We start from the raw sequence: 24,520 nt of genomic DNA, 5'->3' as shown, positions 1-24,520 counted from the left end.
TTTTTGTTTGTTTTCGGCATCGAGAAGACCACTAAAAATGCTACTAGTTTGCCCCTTTAATCGACATCGTAGCATCAATAATAACGGAGTTAGCAATGGTGCCGACTTAATTTGAAATACCCTGTATATGAAATGAATCAATTGATTGTGAAGTACTCATTATTACAATATAGTTGGCTCTAGCGGATGCGAATGTGCAAGCTGCCACATTCCGAAAAATAATATTGAAGGAATAAACGGCCTCAGAGGCTTCGAATTGAGCTTGGAAATGGTAATATTCGGTTTGGCCGTTGGCGTGGAAGCATGGCCGGGATATCCCAATGATATTCTACGCTTGGGATTATCGTGATGAACCCATTTTTTGTCTACAGTCACAATGCGATGCAGGAATCCATTCCGTCTTTGCCTTGCAAGTAGATGTTCACGAGCAAACAAACGCTGTTCAGGATCTCTCGGCTTCAACTCGTACGGCACCCAATTTTTTTTCTGAATCATTCCCATGACTTTTAGGCATTATGAAAGGGCTTTTTGCGTCACTCTCAATGATGTTGCCAATTCTTGTTGCGTTTGACAAGAGTCTTGATCAAGTAATGACTCCAATTCTGCATCTTCGAAAACCTTCTTTCTTTCAACGCCATGCTGGTCTTCGACCTCAAAATCACCGTTCTTGAAGTGTTCAGACCACTCTCGGCACGTTTTTTCACTAATAGCGGCCCCATCATAGGTATTTGCGAGTATTCGATGAGCCTCAGCCGAAGATTTCTCCATAATAAAGCAGAAAATGGAAACCCCCGCAAATGACGAGAATTTGGCTCATAAGCTGATATGTTTTATCGAGAATAACTTTCTGACGCAGATACAAATCGAATAATATTTCTGCAGAAGCAAAGTTTTCGCTGCTTTTTATTTATTCATTTCATTTCATAATCATAACCGCATGACCTTTTTTGGTCAGCAAATAAATATATACACAAGCTGAAGCTCTACCCTCCAAGCTTAGAAGTCGAAATTGCTCACAATTTCGATAGCAATCAAAATTACTAACCTTGGTGGCTCAATGCTCAAATGTGAATTGACGAACATCAGAGAAATATTTTTCTGAAGCTCCCATAACTGTGGACAGCCCGGAATGTATTTGTCCATAACTTTTTGTAGTGGGGGGTCAACTAAAAGCACCTCCATGGATCTCATCACAAACGTGATTGTCGCGAATAACAGTCTTGAGATGAAGGAACCATCTTGGCCATCGACAGCAGGAAAAGATGCTGCAGGACCTATGTTCGGATTGGCAACGTATTTGTTGACCATAAAGTTAGAAGCTCCGGGGAAGAACTCTATGACTGGTAGTCCTAAGTGATGGTACAAGGCTAACTGGGCATCGTAGAGCATTGGTATAGCGATGGCAACATCGTATTCTTCCTTAGATTTTATCAGTTCTTGTATCGGTTCTGCCAGCCAGAAATCCTCTTGGCTAGATCTCATATGTTGTAAGAATACAAAGAGGGTTTTAATGATGGAATTTTTCGGATTTGCCATACCCTTCATCAGACCTACAATTCAAATAGAAATCTTAAGAATGAAGCATTGACGTGAAGGCAATGCTTGTTCGCCTTCACATCTACACTTTAAAATCCCGTCTAAAATTTCAAGACTTTCATTTGGCCATCAAAATGCTTAACCCATACAGATTCTGAAGCTGTTAAATGCTGCTTATATTCATTCACATGAAAAAGCATAGTTTCAATTTTTTATTGCTTTTTTCATATGGCCTTTAGTAAAAATTCTCATCAGAATCTGCCCAAAAATTTCCGAAAACTTCTCCATAATAATATGTTTTTCTGATACTCCCCAAAAATGAGTTCTCTTACGTCTACAATCATGCAAATATCTCCTATGATGGTGAATTTTTATTCCATTTTTCCTACGCTCTCAAAGATGTGTAAATTTCAGTGAAAAGGATTTCGAATAAATATTTTATCAGAAACAATGACTTGCAATTGTATACTTAATACTGTAATCATGCAAATGGTAATGTTTGATGAATTTTATAATTATGATCAATAGAATATATTTTATTCAGGAGTTTAATGTTGTATTTTTTCGATAATTGTAAAATTGGTATTTCCCACCAACAATTTTCAATAATATTTGTAGTATTTTTATTATATTTCATTGTTGTGGCAGAACTTTTTACTTCTTTATATCCATGAAACGATGCCATTTCCATACAGTAGAGATGAAGGTTCGATTATCAAAAAACTCATCAATACAAAAACTTACTATTTCTCATCAACACAGCAATAAATTCCGAGAAAATTCCACACCATTTGGCAACATCTCAGAAAGAATTTACAGATTCATAGATTTTTCCATAGGCAAGAATAGGTATCTTATGGAATTTCTTTTGACATTGTCGATTTCATATTTGGAAATTCAACAGAAAATGATTCTGTATCTTTTCAACCAAGCCAAATCGTAAGAAATGGTAAAGAAAAAATTGTTTTTTTTGTTATTTTTTTTTTCGAACGTTCAATTTTTACTGACAGGATCATCGAAAGATTATACTTTTCCTCTGCCGTAGGGAAAAGTATTGCCTAACAATAATAACTATCAAATATTATACTTCATGTATGTCAAAATTAATGAAACATGACTAGGCAAATTTTTCATTGATCAATCAATTATAACGATCTTTAAAAGAAATCTTATTCAAAGTTGGATCTCCAGATTTTATGGATTTCACTTTTTCATTATACAGGCTCGCCATGAAAAGTGACACTTCTCCTCCCTATGAAGTAATATACCATTCCATTAACTTCAGGAATCTTCGGTTGAAATAGATAATATGTATAATAAATTGAATTATTGAACTTTATTTTCTTACAGTCAATAAACTAGGGACTTGACTTGATATTAAAGCTACTTGACTTGGGCTTGACTTGAAATCAACTCAAATTCAAGTTGAGTAGTAGTTTTTTCAATGTCAAGTCAAGTACTTGATATATAAACACTAAAATCGACATTGAAAAACTACAACTTGACTTGAACTTGAGTTGATTTCAAGTCAAGCCCATCAAGTAGCTTGACTCAAGTTCAAGTAAAGTTGTAGTTTTTCAATGTCAATAAGTATTTATTTATCAAGTAGTTGACAGTGAAAAACTACAAGTTGACCTGAAATTGAGTTCATTTTGAGTCAAGTTGTAGTTTACCTTTGTAACATACATACTTTGTTTATTGTAGGGATTTACGGCTTGACTTGATATTTAAGCTAATTGACTTGGGCTTGACTTGAAACCAGTTCAAGTTCAAGACAAGATGTTGTTTTTCAATGTTGAGTCAATTATTTATTTACCAAGTATTTGACTCGACATTGAAAAACTACCACTCGACTTGGACTTGAGTTGATTTCAAGTCAAGAAGCTTATCAAGTCAAGCCGTGAATTCCTACAATAAACAGACGAAGCATGTTACAGAGGTAACCAATTACAAGAATTTGATTATATGTGCGTAATATTAAAACCACAGAATATTTCCTGAAAGACCAAAACGTCTTCTTTCTCATACGTTATAATTCATAGGAATTCCAAATCATTTCTCACCTTGGTGGCTCAATACTCAGATGAGAATTCGCCAGAACTAGAGAAACATTCTTCACGAGCTCAGAAATCGGGGGGGAACCTGGAATATATCTCAACATGATTTCTTCTTGCACCGGTCCCATGACATACCTCTCCATTAGACCAATGTAGACAACCACTGATGTCCCGTGTAATCTGCCGAGAAAGGTTTCAGGAGATCCAGAGTTCGTGTGTAAATTGACAGAGGAGGAGAGTGTGGGGTTCGCAACGTACTTATTCACCAAAGAGTTAGCCCCAGAAGGATTGAAAATTATAACTGGTGCCCCCAGGTGATGGTACAAACCCAGAAGTGAATCGTTGATTACAGGTATGGAAATAATGACATCGAAATGCTCCTTAGATGAGATCAATTGTTGGATTGCCTGGTTCTGCCAGAACTTCTCAGATAATGGCCGTATAGATTCGAAGAAGGTTAGGGTTGCTTGGATGAATGTGGTTTTTGGATTCGCTATATTACGCATCATATCTACCAAACAAAATCATTCCATTTAGAACAACTTGAGTACAAAGATAGAGACAATACGGATTAGGTTGCTCACTTCTTAAAGACAAAGGCTCAATGGTTTTGCCACGGTGAACAGAAGTATATTTCTATTTAGTAGGTTTTATCCTTGACATGAATTCAATTAAATTTTTGATTGTTTCGGTCCCTAATTGACGAAATTTCATCTTAATATGATTAGGTTAGAAAATGTAGCGTTTTCTGGGAAGAAAATTGCCGTCGGTGATCTTTAGAATAGAGCAGTCTGATGATCGAAAAATTGAAATTAAAATTGTTTCAAAGATTCAATTTCTACTCTAATGCTTTGGAAATTTCCATATCAAGATTTTCATTTATATGGAGGTTGAAAAGATAATTAATCATTCTCTACGAATGCTAAGAAATATCACCTTTACATGAATAAGGTTATAACCAATTCAATTGGAAAACCCTTTACTATTCTTGACCTCCTTCACAAAGCATGGTTTTGCTCTACTAAATACCACTGCCATCTCGATGGATAAAATTAAGTTCTTAATATTTCAATCGATTTAATCACTGAGAATACTTTCCCTTAAATACGAAAAACGGTACAATTGCTAACTAAAAATTTCATATCAGCGGTAGCTCAAACTATCAAAGAAGGAGAGCTCAAAAATACAGTCTCATTACATTCTGTTCAGTGTAGCGGGATTAGTATATATTATGCAAACTATTGAAAAAATATACGAATTGTTAGTTCAACATAAATCAAATTATTCTACAGACACTGTTAGTTCATATAGTTTATAAACCAAAACTCAAGATACATTTTCAGATCCAAATTGAATTCTTCAATACCTTAAAATTCAAACGAAAATTCATTTTCCGTTTCATTTTCGATCAGAATTTTAACAACATTTTGTGAAAATGTAAAAATGAAAGGATATTTCAGTAACAATGAGACAGTGGATCATGCAACATCGTACGTTTACCTAAGATGTATTCTTATCAGCTCGATTATATACAGTACTATCGAGTCAATACGTTATTCGCTTTGACAAATAACAAGGCTGATTGGTTATATTTCATGCTACAGTTTCATATTACGAATAGAGGGTAGAACTATATATAACAAGGAAGAGTCCAAGATTTATTCATCATGCAAAAGTTTCTGAAAACAGGCGGAGAGAATTTCCAGAAGATCAGGTTTTTATTTCTTTATGCCATATCTCAACGAAGATTATAGTTCATTGTCTCTTGAACTGTTTGGCCGATTTTAGCGATTATTTTTTAATTGTAGCTAATTCCTTAGGAACATTACTGTTCATATGACGTCCTCATTTACGCCTTTTTCTGTTATATCCAAGAGTTAACAAAAACACTGAAAGAATTATGTTGATGAAAAAGTACATTGTATCAATGAAATCAAGTGCATAGATGATTGTCATGATTCAATACCATGGATAATTTTTATTCAGGTTTGCTGTGATTTCTCTCAAAATTAAAGTATCGTAATTCCTAAAAAGAGCAAATGTTCAGAAAAGATGAGGCAACATTTAAATGTTCGTGAAAATTGTTGTCTTACAACGATGCACCATTCTTTTTTTTCTCCTGTATACAACAAAAAACGAAGTAACTGAGGATTACATTTGAACAGTTCTCCTGATAAATGAAGCTTCAATTGAAAAAAAATTGCGTGTATATATATTTTAGTCGCATGTTATGTATATCCCAGTCAAATGATAAAATTAGCTCGGTTAAGTTTATGTTAATTCTCATGATAAATTTAGTAATCTCCCACAACCAATTGTTATAACACTGGATAAGCATGATAGATGAAGTTGTGATATCTGATTGAAACTTACCCTCAATTCCTGTCAATTTGATCTGTTTGAAGTTCGGTATATCAACATCGTCAATGAATGGACTTAGCAACGTTACATTGTGTCCTTTTTTGGCCAATGCTTGAAGCAAAGCACTGCCAAGGATGTGATGACTCTTGCTTGGTGTCCAAAACACTCCTAGGATTTTTGAACCTCCTACACCTTGAGATAAATAGATGACTGCAATAGTCACCAATAAAAGAGGTAACTTCATACCTGAAAAGAATCCTCTAATTTATGATCGGTTAAACACTTCTAAACAATAATATACTTAATTATCACAACAACGTTATCACAAATTGAAGAAAATCGTTGCCACTTTATTCAGTAGAATTGGTATTTGCCTGATGTAACATGTGAAATAACAATGACATAATTAGGCGTTAAAAACTTACTACTGGCGATGAGATGACAGATAGTGTTGTTATAAATGAGGATCAAGGTCAAAAATACTCTCAATTCGTTCTTAAATGGTATAGAAGACAATTTACCTTGAATTTGTTGGTGTTGATGTTTCGATCACGAATCGTGTAGAATTATCTACCGAAGGAAACAGACTAGGATGATAAACATAATTCCCAACTTGATAAGATAAAGGGAATTGATAAACACGGATTGTCTACATCTCAAGTGGCTTTCACTTCGTTCAGTTTCATTTACATTCAATGAGAAGTTCAAATAGATAATTGATAAATGATAAGCCATTTTTACATTAGAAATCATTTGTTATTATGCACGGTAAATATTATGCCATAATCATCTTCATATTGTAATGTAAATATGCATCTGAAAGTGAAAGCGATATAACAGGGGTATTTAGGTAGCATTGGTCATCAAATCGTAATCTACATTATCATAAATAAGAATTTTTTTATTACAATCTCATTGCCTATGGAATCGTCTCCATCACAATATTAATTATGACTCATCTATGAAAGATTCTGGTGTCGCGGCGTTTTTCCTGATCTAGTCAAAACAATCATTTTTGTAGAATATTGTATACCTGACGTATAATCAACCAAAGTCCAAAACTCCGACACACACGTGTAAACAAATTCGATAGCACTTTTTGCACCGACTAGTCAAACTCACGTCTCGATTCCGTGGGAATATCGGCCTATGTAATTCGGCGATAGATACATTTCGACAGATGAAAGAATTGTTGAAATTGATTCAGCATTGAGCCTATTAACAACAAAGATACAAACAAAAGTTACCTCTTTATAAGGCCAATTAACAAGTCCCCATTCTGATGCACAGATTTGACAGCAGTCCGACCATTAGTTTGTAAGATATTGCGTTGTGAGTGTAGCTACTTCTGTTATTTGAAACAAGATGGAAAAAAAGAATTTCGTATGCTGATAAAATATTGCTTTTTGTAGGGAAAAAATGCAGTTGAAGCAAAATCTTGCCTTGATGAAGTGTTTCCAGGGTCTGCACCAGGAAAATCGACCATCATTGATTGGTATGCTGAGCTTAAACGATGGTGAAATTAGCACCGAAGACGGCGAACGCAGGGGACGACCAAAAGAGGCAGTCACCGAAGAAAAAATCAAAAAGTTCACAAAATAATTTTGAATGACCGTAAATTCATGTTGATCGAGATAGCAGACATTGTGAAAATATCATCTGAACGTGTACATCATTTCATTAATGAAAAAGCTGTGGGCAAAATGGGTGCCGCGCGAACTCACAATCGATGCAACAACGTGTTAATGATTCTGAGCTATTTGAAGCTATTTGGGATGCGCAAGGTATAATATTCATTGATTACCTCCAAAAGGGCCAGGCCATCAACAGAAATTATTATATATAGCGTTATTGGATCGTTTAAAGGAGAAAATCGTTAAAGAACGGCCTCATTTGAAGAAGGAAAAGGTGCTATTTCATCGAAACAATGCGCCGTATCACATATCAATGAGGACAATGGCAAAATTGCATGAATTGCTTCTGCATCCACCGTATTCGCCAGATCTGGCCCCCAGCGACTTTTTCCTGTTCTCAGACCTCAAAAGAATGTTCGCTGGAAAGAAATTCAGCGCCAATGAAGAAGTAATTGCCGAAACTGAGGCCTATTTTGCAGCGAAAGACAAATCGTACAACAAAAATGCCAACGAAAAGTTGGAAGATCGCTATAATCGCTGTATAGACCTCGAAGGCCACTATGTTGAATAATAAAATCGAATTTTGACAAAAAGATGTGTTTTACTATGGCAGACCGGGGACTTTTCAATTGGCTATTGGCTTCCCCTAAGCTCAAGATACGCATCACTACTTTTGTTGAGGTATCAGTTCAGTTTCCGCTGTTACTTGATATTTGTAATTCTAATTCTTTTGCGCTTAACATTATTGCTTAACGATTATTAGAAGTAGTTTTATAGTTTACTCTTAGTCATCTAAACAAAACTGGACTTGGATCCTGCTAGTTAATTTGAAGTAAAATAAATTTAAGTACTAGTTGGTTGACCGAATAACAGATGGAAAGGTTGAGTGTTATAGAATTATCGAAAAATTGATCCTAACATCGTTGGAGACATTGAACTGTCGAATCTGATCAAGCATTCTCCTTAGGCCGGCCATCCACGTACAGTTGAAACTGTCAGTTTCGACTGAACAGTTAAAACTGTCAGTCGAAACTCTACGTGAGTGGGTATTTCAGTCTCAGTTCAACTGAACAGTTCAACTGAGAGAAATGAAATTGTTCATATTTTTAACTGAAAGGTTTAACTGAACTGACAGTGTGTGGGGGTTCAACTGTGGAGTTCTCAGTTGATTTCGTGTCGAGCAAGGGTGCGCATCACAATGTCGCGTAAACATAACCAGGTTATAGTCGATTTTATCGAACTATATAGGTCGGAACCTTGTTTATGGCAAGTGACATCGGCTGATTATCACGATCGCGCCAAAAAAGATGCGGCATACAGCAGACTGGCGAAAAAGTTGGAAGAAATGGAACCTGGTACGACCAAGAAATCGGTGCTGTCAAAAATAAACAGCTTGAGATCTGCTTACCGCAAAGAAAAAAAAAAAGTTGAGGCTTCGAAAAAATCTGGAGCATCTGTGGACAGCATTTACAAGCCGGTACTTTGGTACTATGACCTGTTTGATTTTCTGAATGACCAAGACACCCCGAGAGTATCATATTCTAATTTAGAGAGTAGTGAAAAGTCATGCGCAAATAATTGAGAAAATCTAATGGTTCTTGTCCTAATTCTCTCAATAAATTTATGTGTGAAGATAAATTTCTTATTTGTAGCCACTGCTTGCACCACTGTTCATGCTTTCTCTTCTTTATTCTTGGTAAAATTGCAAAAATTAAACCGAGGACCGCCAGATCGTCGGACCTTCTCGAATCCATCATGGAACAAACTGAAGCTTTGAACTGCACATGTGTGCACATCTCAGTTCACAGTTGAAACTGACAGTTTTAACTGTTCAGTCGAAACTGACAGTTTCAACTGTACGTGGATGGCCGGCCTTAGGGTATTCTAAATCTGGCATAATTGTAGAATACATTTTTGCCAACATTCAGATCGACTGCGTTCCATTATATTCCGATATCCATAGAAACGCGAATAGTTTATGAATACACATATCCAAATAATAAATTGAAACAGATAAATGGAGGAGGGGAGTTTTATAGTAACCGTCATAAAATAAATTGACATTTCCATGTGAACGCAGTGTACAGAATATTCGGAAAGTTAATAGGCACCAGTTGGAAATTGGAACAACTGTTGGATTGATAGAAAATTGCTTCTCGTTTTGTTACAGTCATATGAAATTCGTCATACTGGTATTGTTAGTTGAAATTTTTCGAAAAAATTGGGTTCCATTGTATCAAGATCGACATGGAATCAATTGAAATATACATATAGATTGATGGTTTTAATTTCCATACAATATGAAAAAAATGTGTTCTTTTCACTTCACTCAATAAGTAGTTAACATAGTTCTCTTGAAGTTTAATACTCATTTAGTACTCATTTCAAAACCTTTCAGGTAAAAATATTCGTCTTTGCTTTCGAAATAGGCTTCAATCTCGGCAATAATTTCTTCATTCCCTGGAGCATTTTTTTGAGGTCTGCAAAGTGGACCAGATCTGGTGAATAAGCTAGGTGACCAAGCAGTTGAAAGTTCAATGAACACAGTTTTGATCGATTTGTAATAAGGTTCGTTTTCTTGGTGAAAGAGAATTATTTTCTTTTTCATTTGGGGGAAATCTAGATCTCCATAACAAACAGTTTTCCTGTAGAGTGGATAGATCTACTGTAGATGTTCTTTCGTCTTCTCCTTGGAGAGGTAGAAAGCACCCTCACCGCGAAGAAAATTATACTATAGAATATAAGGGGAGTTTATCAGAGCCACTGCAGCCATGTGGGCCTGCAAATGACTCTTTGGAAAGACATGGGCATACACAACAGTAATACGCCCCATGGTCATCTACAGCATGGTGGACAAAGATCGAAGAGTTCACTAGATGCAACCAACTGCAGAGATTGCAAAGTCTAGCCAACTATGCATAAAACTCCCCACAGCAGCACTTGAGGTAATGTTTGGTCCCTTACACTTCCATATGAGGCAATGAGGTTATGGAATTAGACTGACCAGAGGGAATAAAGTAACTATGGGTATCGAGGCATTTTGATATTCAAGGAAATAAACAAGCAAATAAACATGATGCGAAAAGAGCATCAAGGTTAATACCTGTTAGACTTGAGCGAGTCTATGGGCTTAGAAAAGACCATGAAAAAGGCAGCTATCCAACCATGGGAGTGCGACAATAGAATAAAACTCTGGAGGAACAGTCCTGGTCTTGCTCAGACGAAGAAATTTGTGGTTCTTTCACAGACCTATACCAGAAAGATTTTGAAGCTACCACGAACTAAGCTTCGGGTAATGGTGGGACTGCTGACAGGACACTGTCGGTGCAAATACCTTTTGTACAGCATAGGTGAGTCAGAAGATGAGATCTTGCAGGCAGTAGAAACAGCTGAACATATGGCGCCTCTCATTCTTCAATATCTTTCTTTTGTAGAAAGTTTTAGGTTGCATTAGCGCCAAATTTCTTCATCTGAAACAGTGGCAAAGAGCTCAGCTCAAATTTCAGTTTGAGTAATACTCTGAGAATGTTTGCTAACAGTAACTTTTTTGAGGTTAACAAATATCACCAAATTCACCTGTGATGCATTCGAATGTAGGCAAAGACGAATGTTATAAATTCGAAATGAATATTTCGTATATGAATGCGTAGTAAAAACTGATACATACTAAAAAAATTTATACCAGAATCGGTCAGTTAGCTTAATCAATCCAAGTCGGCCATATATTCATTTAGTGCCCAATATTTCAATACACAAACGATGGCTATTTCATTTATTCATGAGTCGGCCTATTGATTCTCGATAAAATATTTATGCATCATATTAAAGTTCAATATGAATTTCCGCAAACGAGCGATTTTCTAATAAAGCAAAATAGCGACAGGCATAAAATTCACGCTGCGCCAAAACCCCAAAAATAAATCAGAATTAAAATATAGCCAGCGGTTTCAATTCATCAGTTTTAACGATGAAAATTTTTTCCGTTTTAAAATGGTAAGTACCGGGTTTTTCACCATAATTTGAGCCCCCCCCCCCTTTAACTTTGTTCCTGAAAGAGGTACAAAAAAATGTTTTTTACAATAGTCTAATGAAATCGACTAGTGTTTTTTAAAATGATTTCACAAAATGAAAAATATACACAGTGGGCAACATATTGATGGCAACTTTTTTCAAATGACACCCTGTATATTTGTCTATATTTGACTAGCTCTTTTTCCCCTTATTTCGAATATATTTCATATGTTTGGCCTATCTCTTATTCTGAGTACCACAGAGTTTCAAATTTTAAGAACAACCTCGCAAGCTAAGTAATCAGTTTTCAAGTGGAAGACTGCGATAATTCAAAATGCTCTTTTTTGAGTTATCTCGTTGACAACAATATATGTTATACGTTTGTCATTGAATGAAACTATTCATCGAATATGCACTAGACAGAAGCGGAAAAATTTGAAATATTTTCACTTTATGTGAAAAACAATAAAAATAAGAAAGCTACAAGGAGAGAATATATGGAGTTGCATCCAAATCATCCAATTCCAATTTATAGTGAAAAACGTATGTCATATCGTTACCTACGAAATAACTCAAAAAAGGGCATTTTGAGTTATCGCAGCCTTCCACTTGAAAACTAATTACTGAGCATGCCAGGGGGTTCTTAAAATTTGAAACTCTGTGGTACTCAGAATAAGAGCGATAGGCCAAACATATGTTATATATTTGAAATCAGGGGAAAAAGAGCTAGTCAAATATTGTAAAATATACAGGGTGTTCCATTTGAAAAAATGAAGTTGCAATCAATATGTAGCCCCTTCTGTATATATTTCATTTTGTGAAATCATTTTAAAAAACACTAGTCGATTTCATTAAACTATTGTAGAAATCATTTTTTTCTACCTCTTTTAGTAACAAAGTTAAAGGGTGGTCAAATTATGGTGAAAAACCCGGTACCTACAGATGGAGTGAAGAATGGCTCCTATATTGGCTCGCTGAAGTTATTCTGCACAAGGGGTTAGAGAATGTTAATTATGACGTTCAAGAGATTACCTGTTGTGAATGTAAATTATGTTAGATAAAGGTACAAGCATTTCGCTTTACCCTGATTTATCGATGTTCTTTGTCTGAGGCATAGATAACAACTATAATCGTGTATGCATAGAGTTCACTGTTCAGAATATTATCAAATTCGGTGGTTTAATCCGTAAATTGAAGTGCCAATCAAAACGGCGAGGAGTTTTCAACCTATTTCAATGATGGTTATCACGATGTTCTTTGAACATTACAGGATATCTCCTTTCGTGGGAACCAGAACATAAAAAAAATGCATCTTCTCCCAGGGGATTACGATATTTCACCCTGGGACCGCTGAGGGAATCATCAGTATGGCAACTCATTGTTCCCTGCCATATTCACCTTCCAGCTCTATAGCAAAAAAAGAACGGTGGGGTTTTTGCCCCAAGCTGTGCAGTTCTGCTGAGTATTGAACAGTTTAATTTGCCTCTTTCTTGAATTTAACAGAACACCCAGTAAAAGTTAAAAATGAAATGTAATAGGGATATAGGAAAAATCTTCTGAAAGCAGAGCTTCTAGTTACGAAATAAACATAGAATTTTACAAACGGCTTTGAGCTTGCATATTTCTTTCAGGGTAACATACATTTATAAGAGAAAAATAGATGAAACCAATCAATAAGCTATCTACACTGTATCCGTAAAGTATGGAACAATGGATGGAATAATCCTGAAACACGTCGATTTTTATTTAAATTTTCTGTTTTTCAAAATAATAATCTAATATACAGGGTGAATAACTTTCGAGTAATGACGTAACTGTCATTTTTTTTTTAATTGGAACACCACCATTTTGTCTCAATTTTCCGATTACTCTAGCTGAGCTGATTCCAAAAGTGTATCACATGTTGATTCCAATTGGTACAGGGTGGACAAAAATACAATAGTTTTGTATGTGCTCATAAAGTAACGCGTAACGTTCTTTATTAGTTAAATCAACAATATTATCAAAAAAACTTATTGTCTAGCGGCAATTGGTTTGAATGTAACACCCTGTAGTTTGTTACATTTTTAGATTAATAAAAATGAGCTGTTTCCAAACATGTTCAGTACTTGTGGTCTAGCAGACAGAATATGAAAGAAATTATTTCTTACTTTTATACATTTTGTTTAATATAAAAATGTAACAAATAAGTATAGTGCGCTCCTTCTCCTCTGGAAGGTCATTGGTACTGGCAGGGGAGTGTGTAGTGACTCTGTCTGCCCGAGAGGTGGCGTTATGGGTGTCATGACATACTCTAGAGTGGCCCCAGTAGGTTTATGAGGCTCGCTTCGTTGCAGCAGAATCACCTTTCCACGATGGTGTGAGAGGCTGTCTTAAGCACACATCGTTGGGTAGCCCAACTGAGGACATCTTAATACCTATAGAGAGGGTGCATCTACGACATTTGGCTCTAAAAACACTCGCCTGAGTCCTAATGTATAGTTGAGAAATCGAACTGGTGCTTGCGATGCTTTCATGACTTTATAATTGGTTACCTTCTATTTTTTGAATGAAACGTGGCGAACACAACACCACTCTTATGCTAGGAATATTACCTATGATCACATTTTCGCTCAGTATATTCAAATACGAATGTTGTACTACATCCAAATGCAAGTTTCCAACTGAGTGAAATTATAATTTTTTTTTGAAATACCTGAACTAAAATTTTAGTGATAACTAAAATAATGGCAAAGGTTTTCCATCACAATCGATCAATGAAAGGCATCTTGGCTTAACTATTTAATGTCAAATTTATTATACAAGAACAAGAAAGAAGTACACATAGCTCATTCATAATTATGTGATCACATTTTTCCATTGAAAACAAATATGGTTCTTTTTAGGACATTGGTGGCACAATATATTTAGGTACTACTTACAAAGCGAAATCTAAGCCACTGACGAACGAAACGAAGCAAGTGCATTTCAAAAGACAAATTTACTAGATTACGTCACAACCATGAAGAAATAGCTCAAACATTACTGGATTGCTGACGTAGTAGGTTCATTCAGTGGCGTATCAAACGAAGACGACTAAACATTACAAATTGAAATAATTCTCAGAACAGGGAATACATCTTTGAAATATTTGTAAAAATTTCTTCGTTTCCTTTTATTTATGATGAATTTCCATCATGTTAGAACCTCATGTATTCAATATTCAAAACAGGGATAGTCGTTAGAAGTTGAATTTATAATTTTCACATTTTAAATATCAAATGAGTCTACTTGGTGAAGACAATTCAATATAAATATCAAAATTATGACAATCATTATGCCAAAACCATCCCTATCTGACATTTGTTTTTATATATACTTTTTTTGTCTGGAAATACAATTGCAACTGACAAAAAATCAAATCCAATCAAAAGTTAAATCTAATCTTATAGATCAGAAAAATGAATTCAGAACTTTATGTATCCATTTCATTACTTTGCATTTGAGGATGAACACCGTAGGCTAACTGAAAAAGACGCTACTTTGACAGAATTTACAGAATAAGCGATCTCAACATCTAGAACCATTCCTCTTCTGTGAAATATAATATGCAAATCATCAATTTACAATTGAAATAACAATTTTCGAGAATTTAATTTTATCTTTCACCTGATAATGACTCTTATCAATAGATGATTGCTCCAAATTATGAATATTTCAGCAGAATATCATCATGATATTGATATTTATAATTTTCACAGCATCCCCCCTCTTATATATCGACACTGTCCACCTTAACGAGCCGCCACTGTCACTCGAATGCACAGAGCCCGTGGCCAAAGCTGACCAATTCCACCGAAAGTAATGCCTTTAGATCCTCCCCGCTTCATCTCTTCTCTGGGTCCAGCCGCTCCTAAATTCACTTTCAGGATTATTCGTCCTTTTTTTGTGTCCTCTTCTGGCCCTCACCAGCCAGCCTAAATTCACCAAAAAGCGTAGCGTGCCGTGATAAATCACTTCAACAATTGTTATGATGCTGCATCCCATAAATAATCCGTATATACCACCGATGGAGGCTGAAAAGAGTTCAGCAATTAGAAATGCTATTTTTTTTTCGGTATTCGGTTACCTACACAGTAGACCCAGAGATGAGGCTACTACGTCCCTGGACAGTAGGGTGTGTGTGCCGGTGAAGAAGACGTTGATTCTCACGCCGGGGTCTTCTGATATTTTGTGTTTGTTCCTGGAAGAATATTTGGAATTTTGAAACAGAATAATAAAAAATGAGGAATGCACTGACGTGACCTAATTTTGGGTTATCGCGTTTTCGTGGAGATTTTTAAAACACTCATGGATGACAGACCACAATTTTATTGTGGTACAGCACTTGGAAATAACCTTGAACAATCTACTGGTCATTACCTATAACTTACACCACTGAATTCTCCTTTTCCCAGGTTTATACCTAGGTTACAAACATACTATCATATTGAATTCCCTCTTCCTTTTCTTATTCTCTAAGTTGTATGGCTTCGCAATGTTAGCATGGTGCCTGCACACTTATTAGGGTAGGGGAAAGATAGTCTCTATTGTATCTTTCTGAGAAACATATGAATGAGAATACTAATGCAGGTACATTTATATTAAGTATTGTGACGACAAATTCCGGCTAGACATGTCTGTGTCTAGCCGGAATTTGTCTAATTGCTTTTTGTCGCCACAAAATCAAGAAAATGTTGAAGAATAAAATACATCCAATATTTAGAGCTTTTTATCACTAAACCCCTATACCCATGAAAGGCCATTCAGTGCTTTAAAAATTATGTAAATCAATGCAATTAGGTAAATCAATGCTTTAAAAATTAGGTAAATCAATGCATTTTTGAACATAATGTGCTTATTTCACCGAAATACCCAGTTTTGGAATTTTACATGCTAGTTCTCCAGGTGAACAAAGCGGAAGGAATAAGAGAAAAATAACCTCTTCCGAAATGAATCTAGGACAGTGTTCGAATAATTATTAAGAAGGTATACTCACTCTTCACTGAGTGCAATTGACACATTGTTCATCTGTACTCTACTTGAGAATACCTTGTAGATGATATTCTCACATCTGGGGGGACAATTGATATCGGTTGTATCTCTTGCTCGACGTTCTGGAAAGGTACATTTTAAACGAGGTTGAAAAAATCTAGAATTTTTTCATCTAGGTTGAACGATATATTCTAACTGACAAAGAAACTGAACCCAGAAAGGAGCCGTTTAAATTTTCAATTTTTTTGGTAAAGCATAGATAGTATAGCAAGGAGTAAGTGTTTGAATTTTGCAGAATAAATCGTGAAGGTTTTTTCAAGTAAACAATTTTTGTTACTTGAATATTGTAGTAGTTTTTTGCAAGTTTTTTAAATTTTACAACAACCCAGCTGTTCGAGGAGAAACAAAGTCGATGTTTAGTTGTTGTTAAAATGCCTAGAGCACGTGTACGCTGAGTGAATTTGAATTGCGACAATTCGATCTATGGCTGATGAGTGGTTAGAAGAAAAAGGCCATCCTGTAACTGTCCGAACGGTTTACTGCCAATAAGGTCTTTTGGACTGCAGCATTATCGACCCCATCTTGTGTCACCTTCGACAGACATCGCCGGCAACGATTTCAGTGGTGCAGAGAACATCAACATTGGAATGTGGAATGTCATCAGATCGTCTTTTCTGATGAATCTCGATTCTCCTTGGGTGCACATGATGACCGAAGAAGGGTTAGACAACGTAGGGAATAAAGACGTGAACCTCAGTTTGATGTTGAGCGTCATATACACGGTACAGTAGGCGTTATGGTATGGGGTGCTATTGCACATGCAAGTAGGTCACCTTCAGTCTTTATTCGAGGTAACATGACAGCGCTACGTTACCTTCAAAAAATAGTGAAGCCATATGTTCTCCCTTACCTAAACCGGCTCGAGAATCTAATATTTCAGCAAGACAATGCCCGACCTCATATTGCCAGAGTTAGTTTTAACTTTTTCAAAGCGACACATGTAAATCTTTTGCCATGGCAAGTTTGGGACATCATGGGTAGAAGGCTTGGAAATTTTCCCTAACCCCTACGGACTTTGGCGGCCCTGAGACATGAAGTACAGGTAGCTTGGGATAGTATCCCTGAAGAAAAAATCTTATTGCATCAATGCCGAGACGTGTTGGGGAGTGTGTAGATAGTCGAGTTCTTATCGATCATCCTGTTTTTTATTGAATTTCATAATGCATGGAATAAATGAATCCTGAAATGAAATGTTTTTCGACCTATATCTTCGCAACATTTTTTAAAGAATAATAATAAAATATCCTTAAAATATTCCAAGGAATAACCTCTTGATTTTTTCTGTATGTTCACCTAACTCCCTGCCTTTTCATTGAACAATACGAAACAATGGTCTCCAAATGACCCATTATCGAAATTATCTGTCTCAAATCCCTACTCCTAATCACTCCGAATATTTGATCCACAAGTTTCAAATGCCGCAGCAAAATATTTATTCTCGTGGGAGAGGGAAAGCTAACCTAAAAAAAAAGAAGATTCCATAACTGCGCAGAGCAAACGAAAAGTTACAATGCTCGACTCCATGGAACGGTTGTTGGGAAAACCCCCGTCAAATTTGAGTTGGCTGAAGGGCGGTAACGTCACTCGTTGGACTTCAACTTTTGAATATTTGTCTTGGGAAAGTTCAAAGCCAGTGCAATCGAGGCAAGAAATTGAGTTCTGTCAAACAGATAAATGGGGAGTTGGGAAGTTGTTAATCGGGAGCAAATATGGCGGATGAGTAAATGGAAATACACGTCTATAAATGAGAAGCGTACCGACGTTCAGAGAATTAATGTACAGGGTGGGCAAATAAGCGAGGTAAGCGGCTATAATTCAGGATCCACTCATCGTAGAGACTTGCGGTGAAAAATTTTACCAATAAAGTGTGCAAGAAAATACACTGGAAATTATTTTGAAGTTCATACCTCTACCGCTAGTGGGCGTAATAGCTTAGTCGAGTTGAATTATGATTTTTATTCGAGAATGTTTCATATCAAGTTGATGGAAAAATATCATCACTGTAATCACTTGAAAAATTTTGCATCATCTTGAGTTGTTACTTTCGATTTTACGATATCAAATAAGAGTAGGGGAGAGGGAGAGAAACATAATACCCAAAATTGTTCACTCAACTTTGAAATTGGGAGAATCGGGACTACTCAAATAAACTTATCTTCATCGAAAAAGTATTCAAAAATCATAAAATGAAAAAAAATTAAATAGCCAAAAGATTGTTAACTTGCCCTTATCCCGCGGTGCTAGGTGAGATATTAGGCCCTGTCTTAACCTAGTTTTAATTTCTTTAAAAATTCCACTCGAAACGTGTAATTCCTTTTCAATAACTCCACTCCCGATTCGCGCACTCCGAGCTAATCTAATTTATACCAATACAAATTCAAAACTTCATCCCAAAAAATTCCTCTATTTCTGACCTAACTCAACCTTTCTTAGAGTTAAAACAATTCCTTCTTCCTTAAAAACTTCAAATTCCTTCAACTCTCTATCATCTACTAAATTTTCTTTATTTTTGACTCAAACTTGTTAAAAATTACTCTGATCTTCAAAAGAAATTGTTTTAATCTAAGTCCGGTTTCGCGACCGACGTTCGAATTCTAAACCCTTCTCAATAAGAGACCCTAAGCAATACTGACTTCCTTCTTAAACCTCAACAAAATCGTAACCTCGTACTTATCCAAGATCGCCTCGACAATTACCCAAGATGCCATGCCAATTAAATCATTGGTTAGAAATTTTTTTATCCTTCTTCAATTTTTCATCAACAGACCCCACCTTCAACCTCAGTTCAAACTAGATTTTTCTGCGGTCTCAGCAAGAACCATACTTCGATTTTGCCTAACGAACTTTTTGCTGTGTCATCTGAGAACGACCATAACGGTTCTTCGCATGTATCGATAAGTTAAGATTTAGTTTATTCTTTCTTATCTGTGAAAAATATATCGATTTCACCAACGCAGTGAGACGATAACTAAGAAAAACAATAATTGAAAAATAAAACATCCTACTCCTGAAATAAGATCAGTTTACACAAGTCGCGAACGCTCTTTTGAATTTAACGTATATCACCTCTGAATAATGATTCCAATAATTTCAAAAATTTCCAAATTTCCGATTTACTACAGTGCCGACGAAATGGTTGAGCTTATTTTCATTAACTTAGTTTGAAGTCGTCAAATCGAAAGGTAAATTGAAAAAGTGAGAATATGAACACTCACTTAGGATACACATTAATATATCATACGATATATATATATATATATATTCTTTTGAGAAAGAGCAAATACAAAATATTAATTTTATCATACGATAAAAGAATATTATAATTGATGTGTAATGAAATGACAACACTTCTTACATTTCTTGAGAATGATAAGATGAAAATGGGGAATCAATATTCTTTTTGCTTGTAGAATTGAGAATTATTCCTGAAACATAAAGAAGGCGTCCCAAAAACGGAATAAAAGTGGGCAAAATACATCAAAGTAAACCCCGACAAACCTAATGAGTGTCTTCCCTGCCTACCCACTACCGACGACACTGACCTAAGATTATTCTACTTAGACTTAATTTTACTGTATATTTAGATAGTCTGAGCAGCATATTCAAATCAGACATCAGTTAGCACATAATTGGTATGAAAAACATCACTATTAAAACATAGAGTACCTAACCATGTTTTCTGGAAAATTTATAATCAAGAATGTCATTGTATTCTTTATTAACTCAATCGGTGTAATGTATTCAACTTTTACTCATGAAACCCTCAAACGCATTAGACCCGATGTCAATGGTTTTATAAAAGTCTGTATATCCTAAGAATTACATCTTACCTCTTATAAATCTCTGTAAACATTCCATCTGACTGATGCTGCATTTTGGTTTTGCTGAAAATCATATTTGAATAAAACAATATAAACACATCGTCAAAAGTCTTGACCCCCCTAGGTTTCTCAAGAAATAAACAATCTATGTTAAGGAAATGAGATGCATATTTTCCTCTATTTCAACTGCAATATATTTAATGAATGATATATAATTGGCTAACACCCGCACTTGGTAATGAATGATGAAAATACAAAAAGAAAAAGAAGTACGATTTCCAAGTGTGTAATATCATACGATATTAATTATCTATCTGGTTAATGTATCAACAAAAATGCCATCAACATAACCATCGTCAAACAGAAGATTTCCACGCTATTTCATAGGAATCATAATCGAAAGTAAACCAAGGAGAATGTATGTCATCAAGGCAGAGTAGCGATATACCGGTTTCACCCTTATTAGGGATCATCAGTACCGCATAACATAAGTTGACGAACAAACGAAATAGCAGATTAATAATATTACTCAATGATAGTAAAAGCATGCTGATTATTTTTTCCATGAAATAGACCAATATAGTTTCGAAAAAGTACTCCTCCTACCTGAAAAAGTGTAATAGAACGGTACGCATCCGCAAAATTTGAAGATCAATCTAGAATAATTCTCCACCAAACAATTTGCGAAGTAATAGCTGTGATGATATTTCAAGGGTTTTTCGCCAGAAAATACGCATTTTCTCTGATTCCTGGTCAAATACACAATGTCCTCTGTGTTCGTCAATTTATTTGCGGTAATTTGAAAGAAAATAGAATTGCCAACTGAAACTGTCCTGAATGTTCTATCGAATCCTGGATATTCTAAGGAATTGTGGATTGTTACCTGAAATGCATCACGAAAAAAAATCAGGAAAAACAATAGAAATTGGAGCTTCTATGACTACTAATGCAAAAAAAAGTATTAGGAATAATGAGTTATACAGAGTAGTCTATCTTAAAAGATCCACTGAAATAAGTTCTTGTGGAGGGACTGAATGAAGTAATATTTCAAAAGGAAGTTTCTTAGTATTCAGAGAAACATCAAATACAGACGCCAAAACTAAAATCTACGAATTGATCGTTTGATGTTTTATTTCGTGTTAACATATTATTTTTAATGCGTCTTTACCTTGATTCCCACAGATTTTTCTTTAGAATAATCAACTTTTTGTCGTAGAGTATTGATGGTTACTGATAGACCACTGCTTGAACCTGTGAAAATTGTATGCTCGGGCTTGAAGTCAAACCTGAAATGAAATAGATCATCAACGATCTCAGTTTTCTTACATAAGATCGATTTTTTTATTTTAGGGAGTACAATTATGGTATTCATAAAAGTTTTGAAACATCTCATTGGATAGGTTGCATTTTGAATGACCCTCTATCTCGGCAGCTACATCTTTTGACATTTGACAAGTGAAAACTACGTCATTGATATTGTTAAAATTCGCTACAAAATTGTGAAAAATTTTTGAGTCGGCTCGGTCGCAGGTACTTTTTCGCCGGTCTCGGGAACAGATGTGAAAATCTTTACTCTTCTCATTGTCGGTGCAAGTGTTGCACATATGTTGTAGTTGTAGACTGGACTGAACTCAATTGAATTATTCGCCCTGAAATGCCGATTTTTATGAGCATTCAGGCCGTTTTCGTTTCGACTCGAATATTTTCAAGGGAATCGACAGATTCCCTACAATAGCATACTTATACCTTCCTCTTTGCAATGGAATAAACAACCATTGATTTCTCTTAGAATAACTCGTTTTTTTTATATAAAATGAAACTTCTTATTGGAAAACTCTTTATAATCTAATACTAACCCAAAAACAGGTTCAGCTCTGTGATATTGCATTCAAGCACGAAATGGACAGAATATTATTGGCAAAACCCACATCGGCCACTATATGTCATGCTCAGACAAATGATATTCCATTATCTGTCTGACGGCTATTACAGAGAACGCTGAATGCTTTGTGCATCCATTCAAATAGATAAGATTAACAATAATTTCATGTCAATAATGCTGACTACCCAGATACGTTCTGATCTATGAGGAATATGGTGGATTTGATATTGACCCTTCGAGAAAAAAAATTTGAATCACAGGGATATGAAACCATAATTCCACGGAATTGAAGGAATCTCAATCTCATCTCACGAAAAAAAAATCAAATCGGGATATGTAAGAAATTTAGCATAATGAAAAACTTATTTGTCATTCATCATAATTCATCCGGTATTATTAGGCCAATTGAAAAGTCCTCGGTCTCATGCACAGATGGCGGTGCTAGTATTAAATCCATATAATTTTTAGTTAGTACCAACCTTCAAACGATACGTGTCAGAATTTGATAGCAGTCCGACCATTAGTTTGTGAGATATTGCGTTGTGAGTGTAGCTACTTTTGTTATTCAAAGAAAGATGGAAAAAAAGAATTTCGTGTGCTGATGAAATATTGCTTTTTGAAGGGAAAAGATACAGTGAAGCGAAATCTTGGCTTGGTGAAGATTTTCCGGGGTCTGCACCAGGAAAATCAACCATCATTGATGGGTATACTAAGTTTAAACGTGGTTAAATGAACATCGAAGACGGCGAACGCAGTGAACGCCCAAAGGAGGCTGTCACCGAAGAAAAAATAAAAAAAGTTCACAAAATAATCTTTGAATGACCGTGAGGTGAAGTTGATCGAGAAAGCAGACATTGTGAAGCTATCATCTGAACGTGTACATCATATCATTCACGAATATTAGTACATGAGAAAGCTGTGTGCAAAATGAGTGCCGCGCGTGCTCACAATTGATCAAAACCAACAATGTGTCAATGATTCTGAGCAGTGTTTGAAGCTGTTCAAGTGCAATAAACCTGAATTTTTGCGTCAATATGTGACGATGGATGAAACATGGCTCCATCAACACAAAAAAATAACATATTTTCGCAAGAGAAGTGAAATTTCCTGGTTTTCCTTCAATTTCTTGCCCCACTGAAAAAATATACTATTACCTTGAGCCATAGTAGTTAAATGAACAGCACAGTCCATCGTTTGTAAGACTATTTTCGAAAATTTTCAAACAATCAACATTTTCTCCATTCCATCTGCACTGTACCAACATTTCCTCACAAGATGGTGCGATACGATCGAACACCATTAAGGAGTCATCATATCCAATCTTCTCAAAAATCATTTGCATTTTGAAAAGATTCGTCTCGTTGTAATAGTCGGTTGCCTCGAAAAATCCAAGAAACTGGGGTATATTTTCCTTGAGAAATTGTCTCTCATTTCCATTCAAATTTCTGAATACATACAAAAGAATTGGTAAACTATAGCTGAAAGCTAGAAATAAGGGTTTATATATGGAGGGGATACTAGGGGTAATATCCCCCCGATACTTCCAAAATATAAAATTTCAGATTATAAAGATTTAATAGGTCTACTTGATGAAAGAAGTTCAAATAAATATAAAAATTTGTGTCTGTTTTCATGTTAATTTAGTTATTCATTTTGTTAAACGTGTACTCAATTTGTACAGTTTCAGTTATATTGAATTTTCTTTTGGCATACTTTTCATAAGAGACGAAATTTTATCTAAAAATGTGGATACGTGTTCAAATTGTCTATTCTCCCTGTTTTTGTTGTTAAAGTGTGTTATATGTAAAAATTCCCACGCACAAGTCCATGGATTTTTGTGGGTTTTAGGATGTTTATTTATTAATTTATATATGTAATTGTTGACTTATTTGGGAATAAACATATATTTATTTATTTATTTTTAGAATTGGAATTATATTCCAAGACAAAAATAGCCAAAAATATCATAAAAATATATTATTTTATATTTATATTGAATATCCTTAATCAAGTAGACTCATTAAACCTTTATAATTTGAAGTACCTAATCATTTATTGATTAAGAGTCATTCCCAACCAAAGGATAAATTTAAAATTCCTGAAATTGTTATTTCAATTTTAAATGTCAATTTGTATATTTAGTTC

The 24,520-nt window shown here is 35.2% G+C and overlaps 2 protein-coding genes across 14 annotated transcripts in view; both read right to left on the bottom strand.

The window, feature by feature from the left end:
• The window catches only part of LOC123676873 (UDP-glycosyltransferase UGT5-like), a 28,302-nt gene extending 21,668 nt beyond the window's left edge, over nt 1-6,634 (bottom strand). For 7 of the 11 annotated variants that reach the window (XM_045613218.1, XM_045613171.1, XM_045613144.1 and 4 more), the window contains exons 1-2: nt 6,476-6,634; nt 5,967-6,200 (exon numbers count right to left, since the gene is read on the bottom strand). In XM_045613218.1, coding sequence (XP_045469174.1) covers nt 5,967-6,198 — 232 coding nt within the window. In that variant the 5' untranslated portion in view covers nt 6,199-6,200; nt 6,476-6,634. Of the gene's footprint in view, nt 1-1,045; nt 1,551-3,599; nt 4,105-5,966; nt 6,201-6,255 lie in introns of all 11 variants that reach the window. The other 4 variants (XM_045613198.1, XM_045613209.1, XM_045613180.1 and 1 more) reach the window with 4 other exon arrangements.
• Nucleotides 6,635-14,367: 7,733 nt separating this feature from the next.
• On the bottom strand, nt 14,368-23,836 carry LOC123682085 (sodium channel protein Nach-like). 3 transcript variants are annotated; one of them, XM_045620485.1, is made up of 7 exons: nt 23,530-23,821; nt 21,662-21,779; nt 21,100-21,376; nt 20,503-20,556; nt 16,617-16,734; nt 15,712-15,821; nt 14,368-15,654 (listed from the first exon to the last, which is right to left on the bottom strand). In XM_045620485.1, the coding sequence occupies exons 1-7, from the start codon at nt 23,715-23,717 to the stop codon at nt 15,449-15,451; spliced, it is 1,071 nt and encodes a 356-aa protein (XP_045476441.1). In that variant the 5' UTR covers nt 23,718-23,821; the 3' UTR covers nt 14,368-15,448. The 3 variants fall into 3 exon arrangements, with proteins under 3 accessions (XP_045476441.1, XP_045476460.1, XP_045476450.1); XM_045620504.1 differs by lacking the exon at nt 23,530-23,821 and adding an exon at nt 22,350-22,481; XM_045620494.1 differs by having other exon boundaries at nt 15,461-15,654; nt 15,708-15,821; nt 23,530-23,836.
• Between the last annotated feature and the right edge of the window lie 684 nt (nt 23,837-24,520).

This window comes from Harmonia axyridis, chromosome 1, assembly GCF_914767665.1.
Source record: "Harmonia axyridis chromosome 1, icHarAxyr1.1, whole genome shotgun sequence".
Taxonomy (NCBI): domain Eukaryota; kingdom Metazoa; phylum Arthropoda; class Insecta; order Coleoptera; family Coccinellidae; genus Harmonia; species Harmonia axyridis.
Note: the sequence above shows the minus strand (reverse complement) of the source record. Positions and strands in the feature narration are given on the sequence as shown.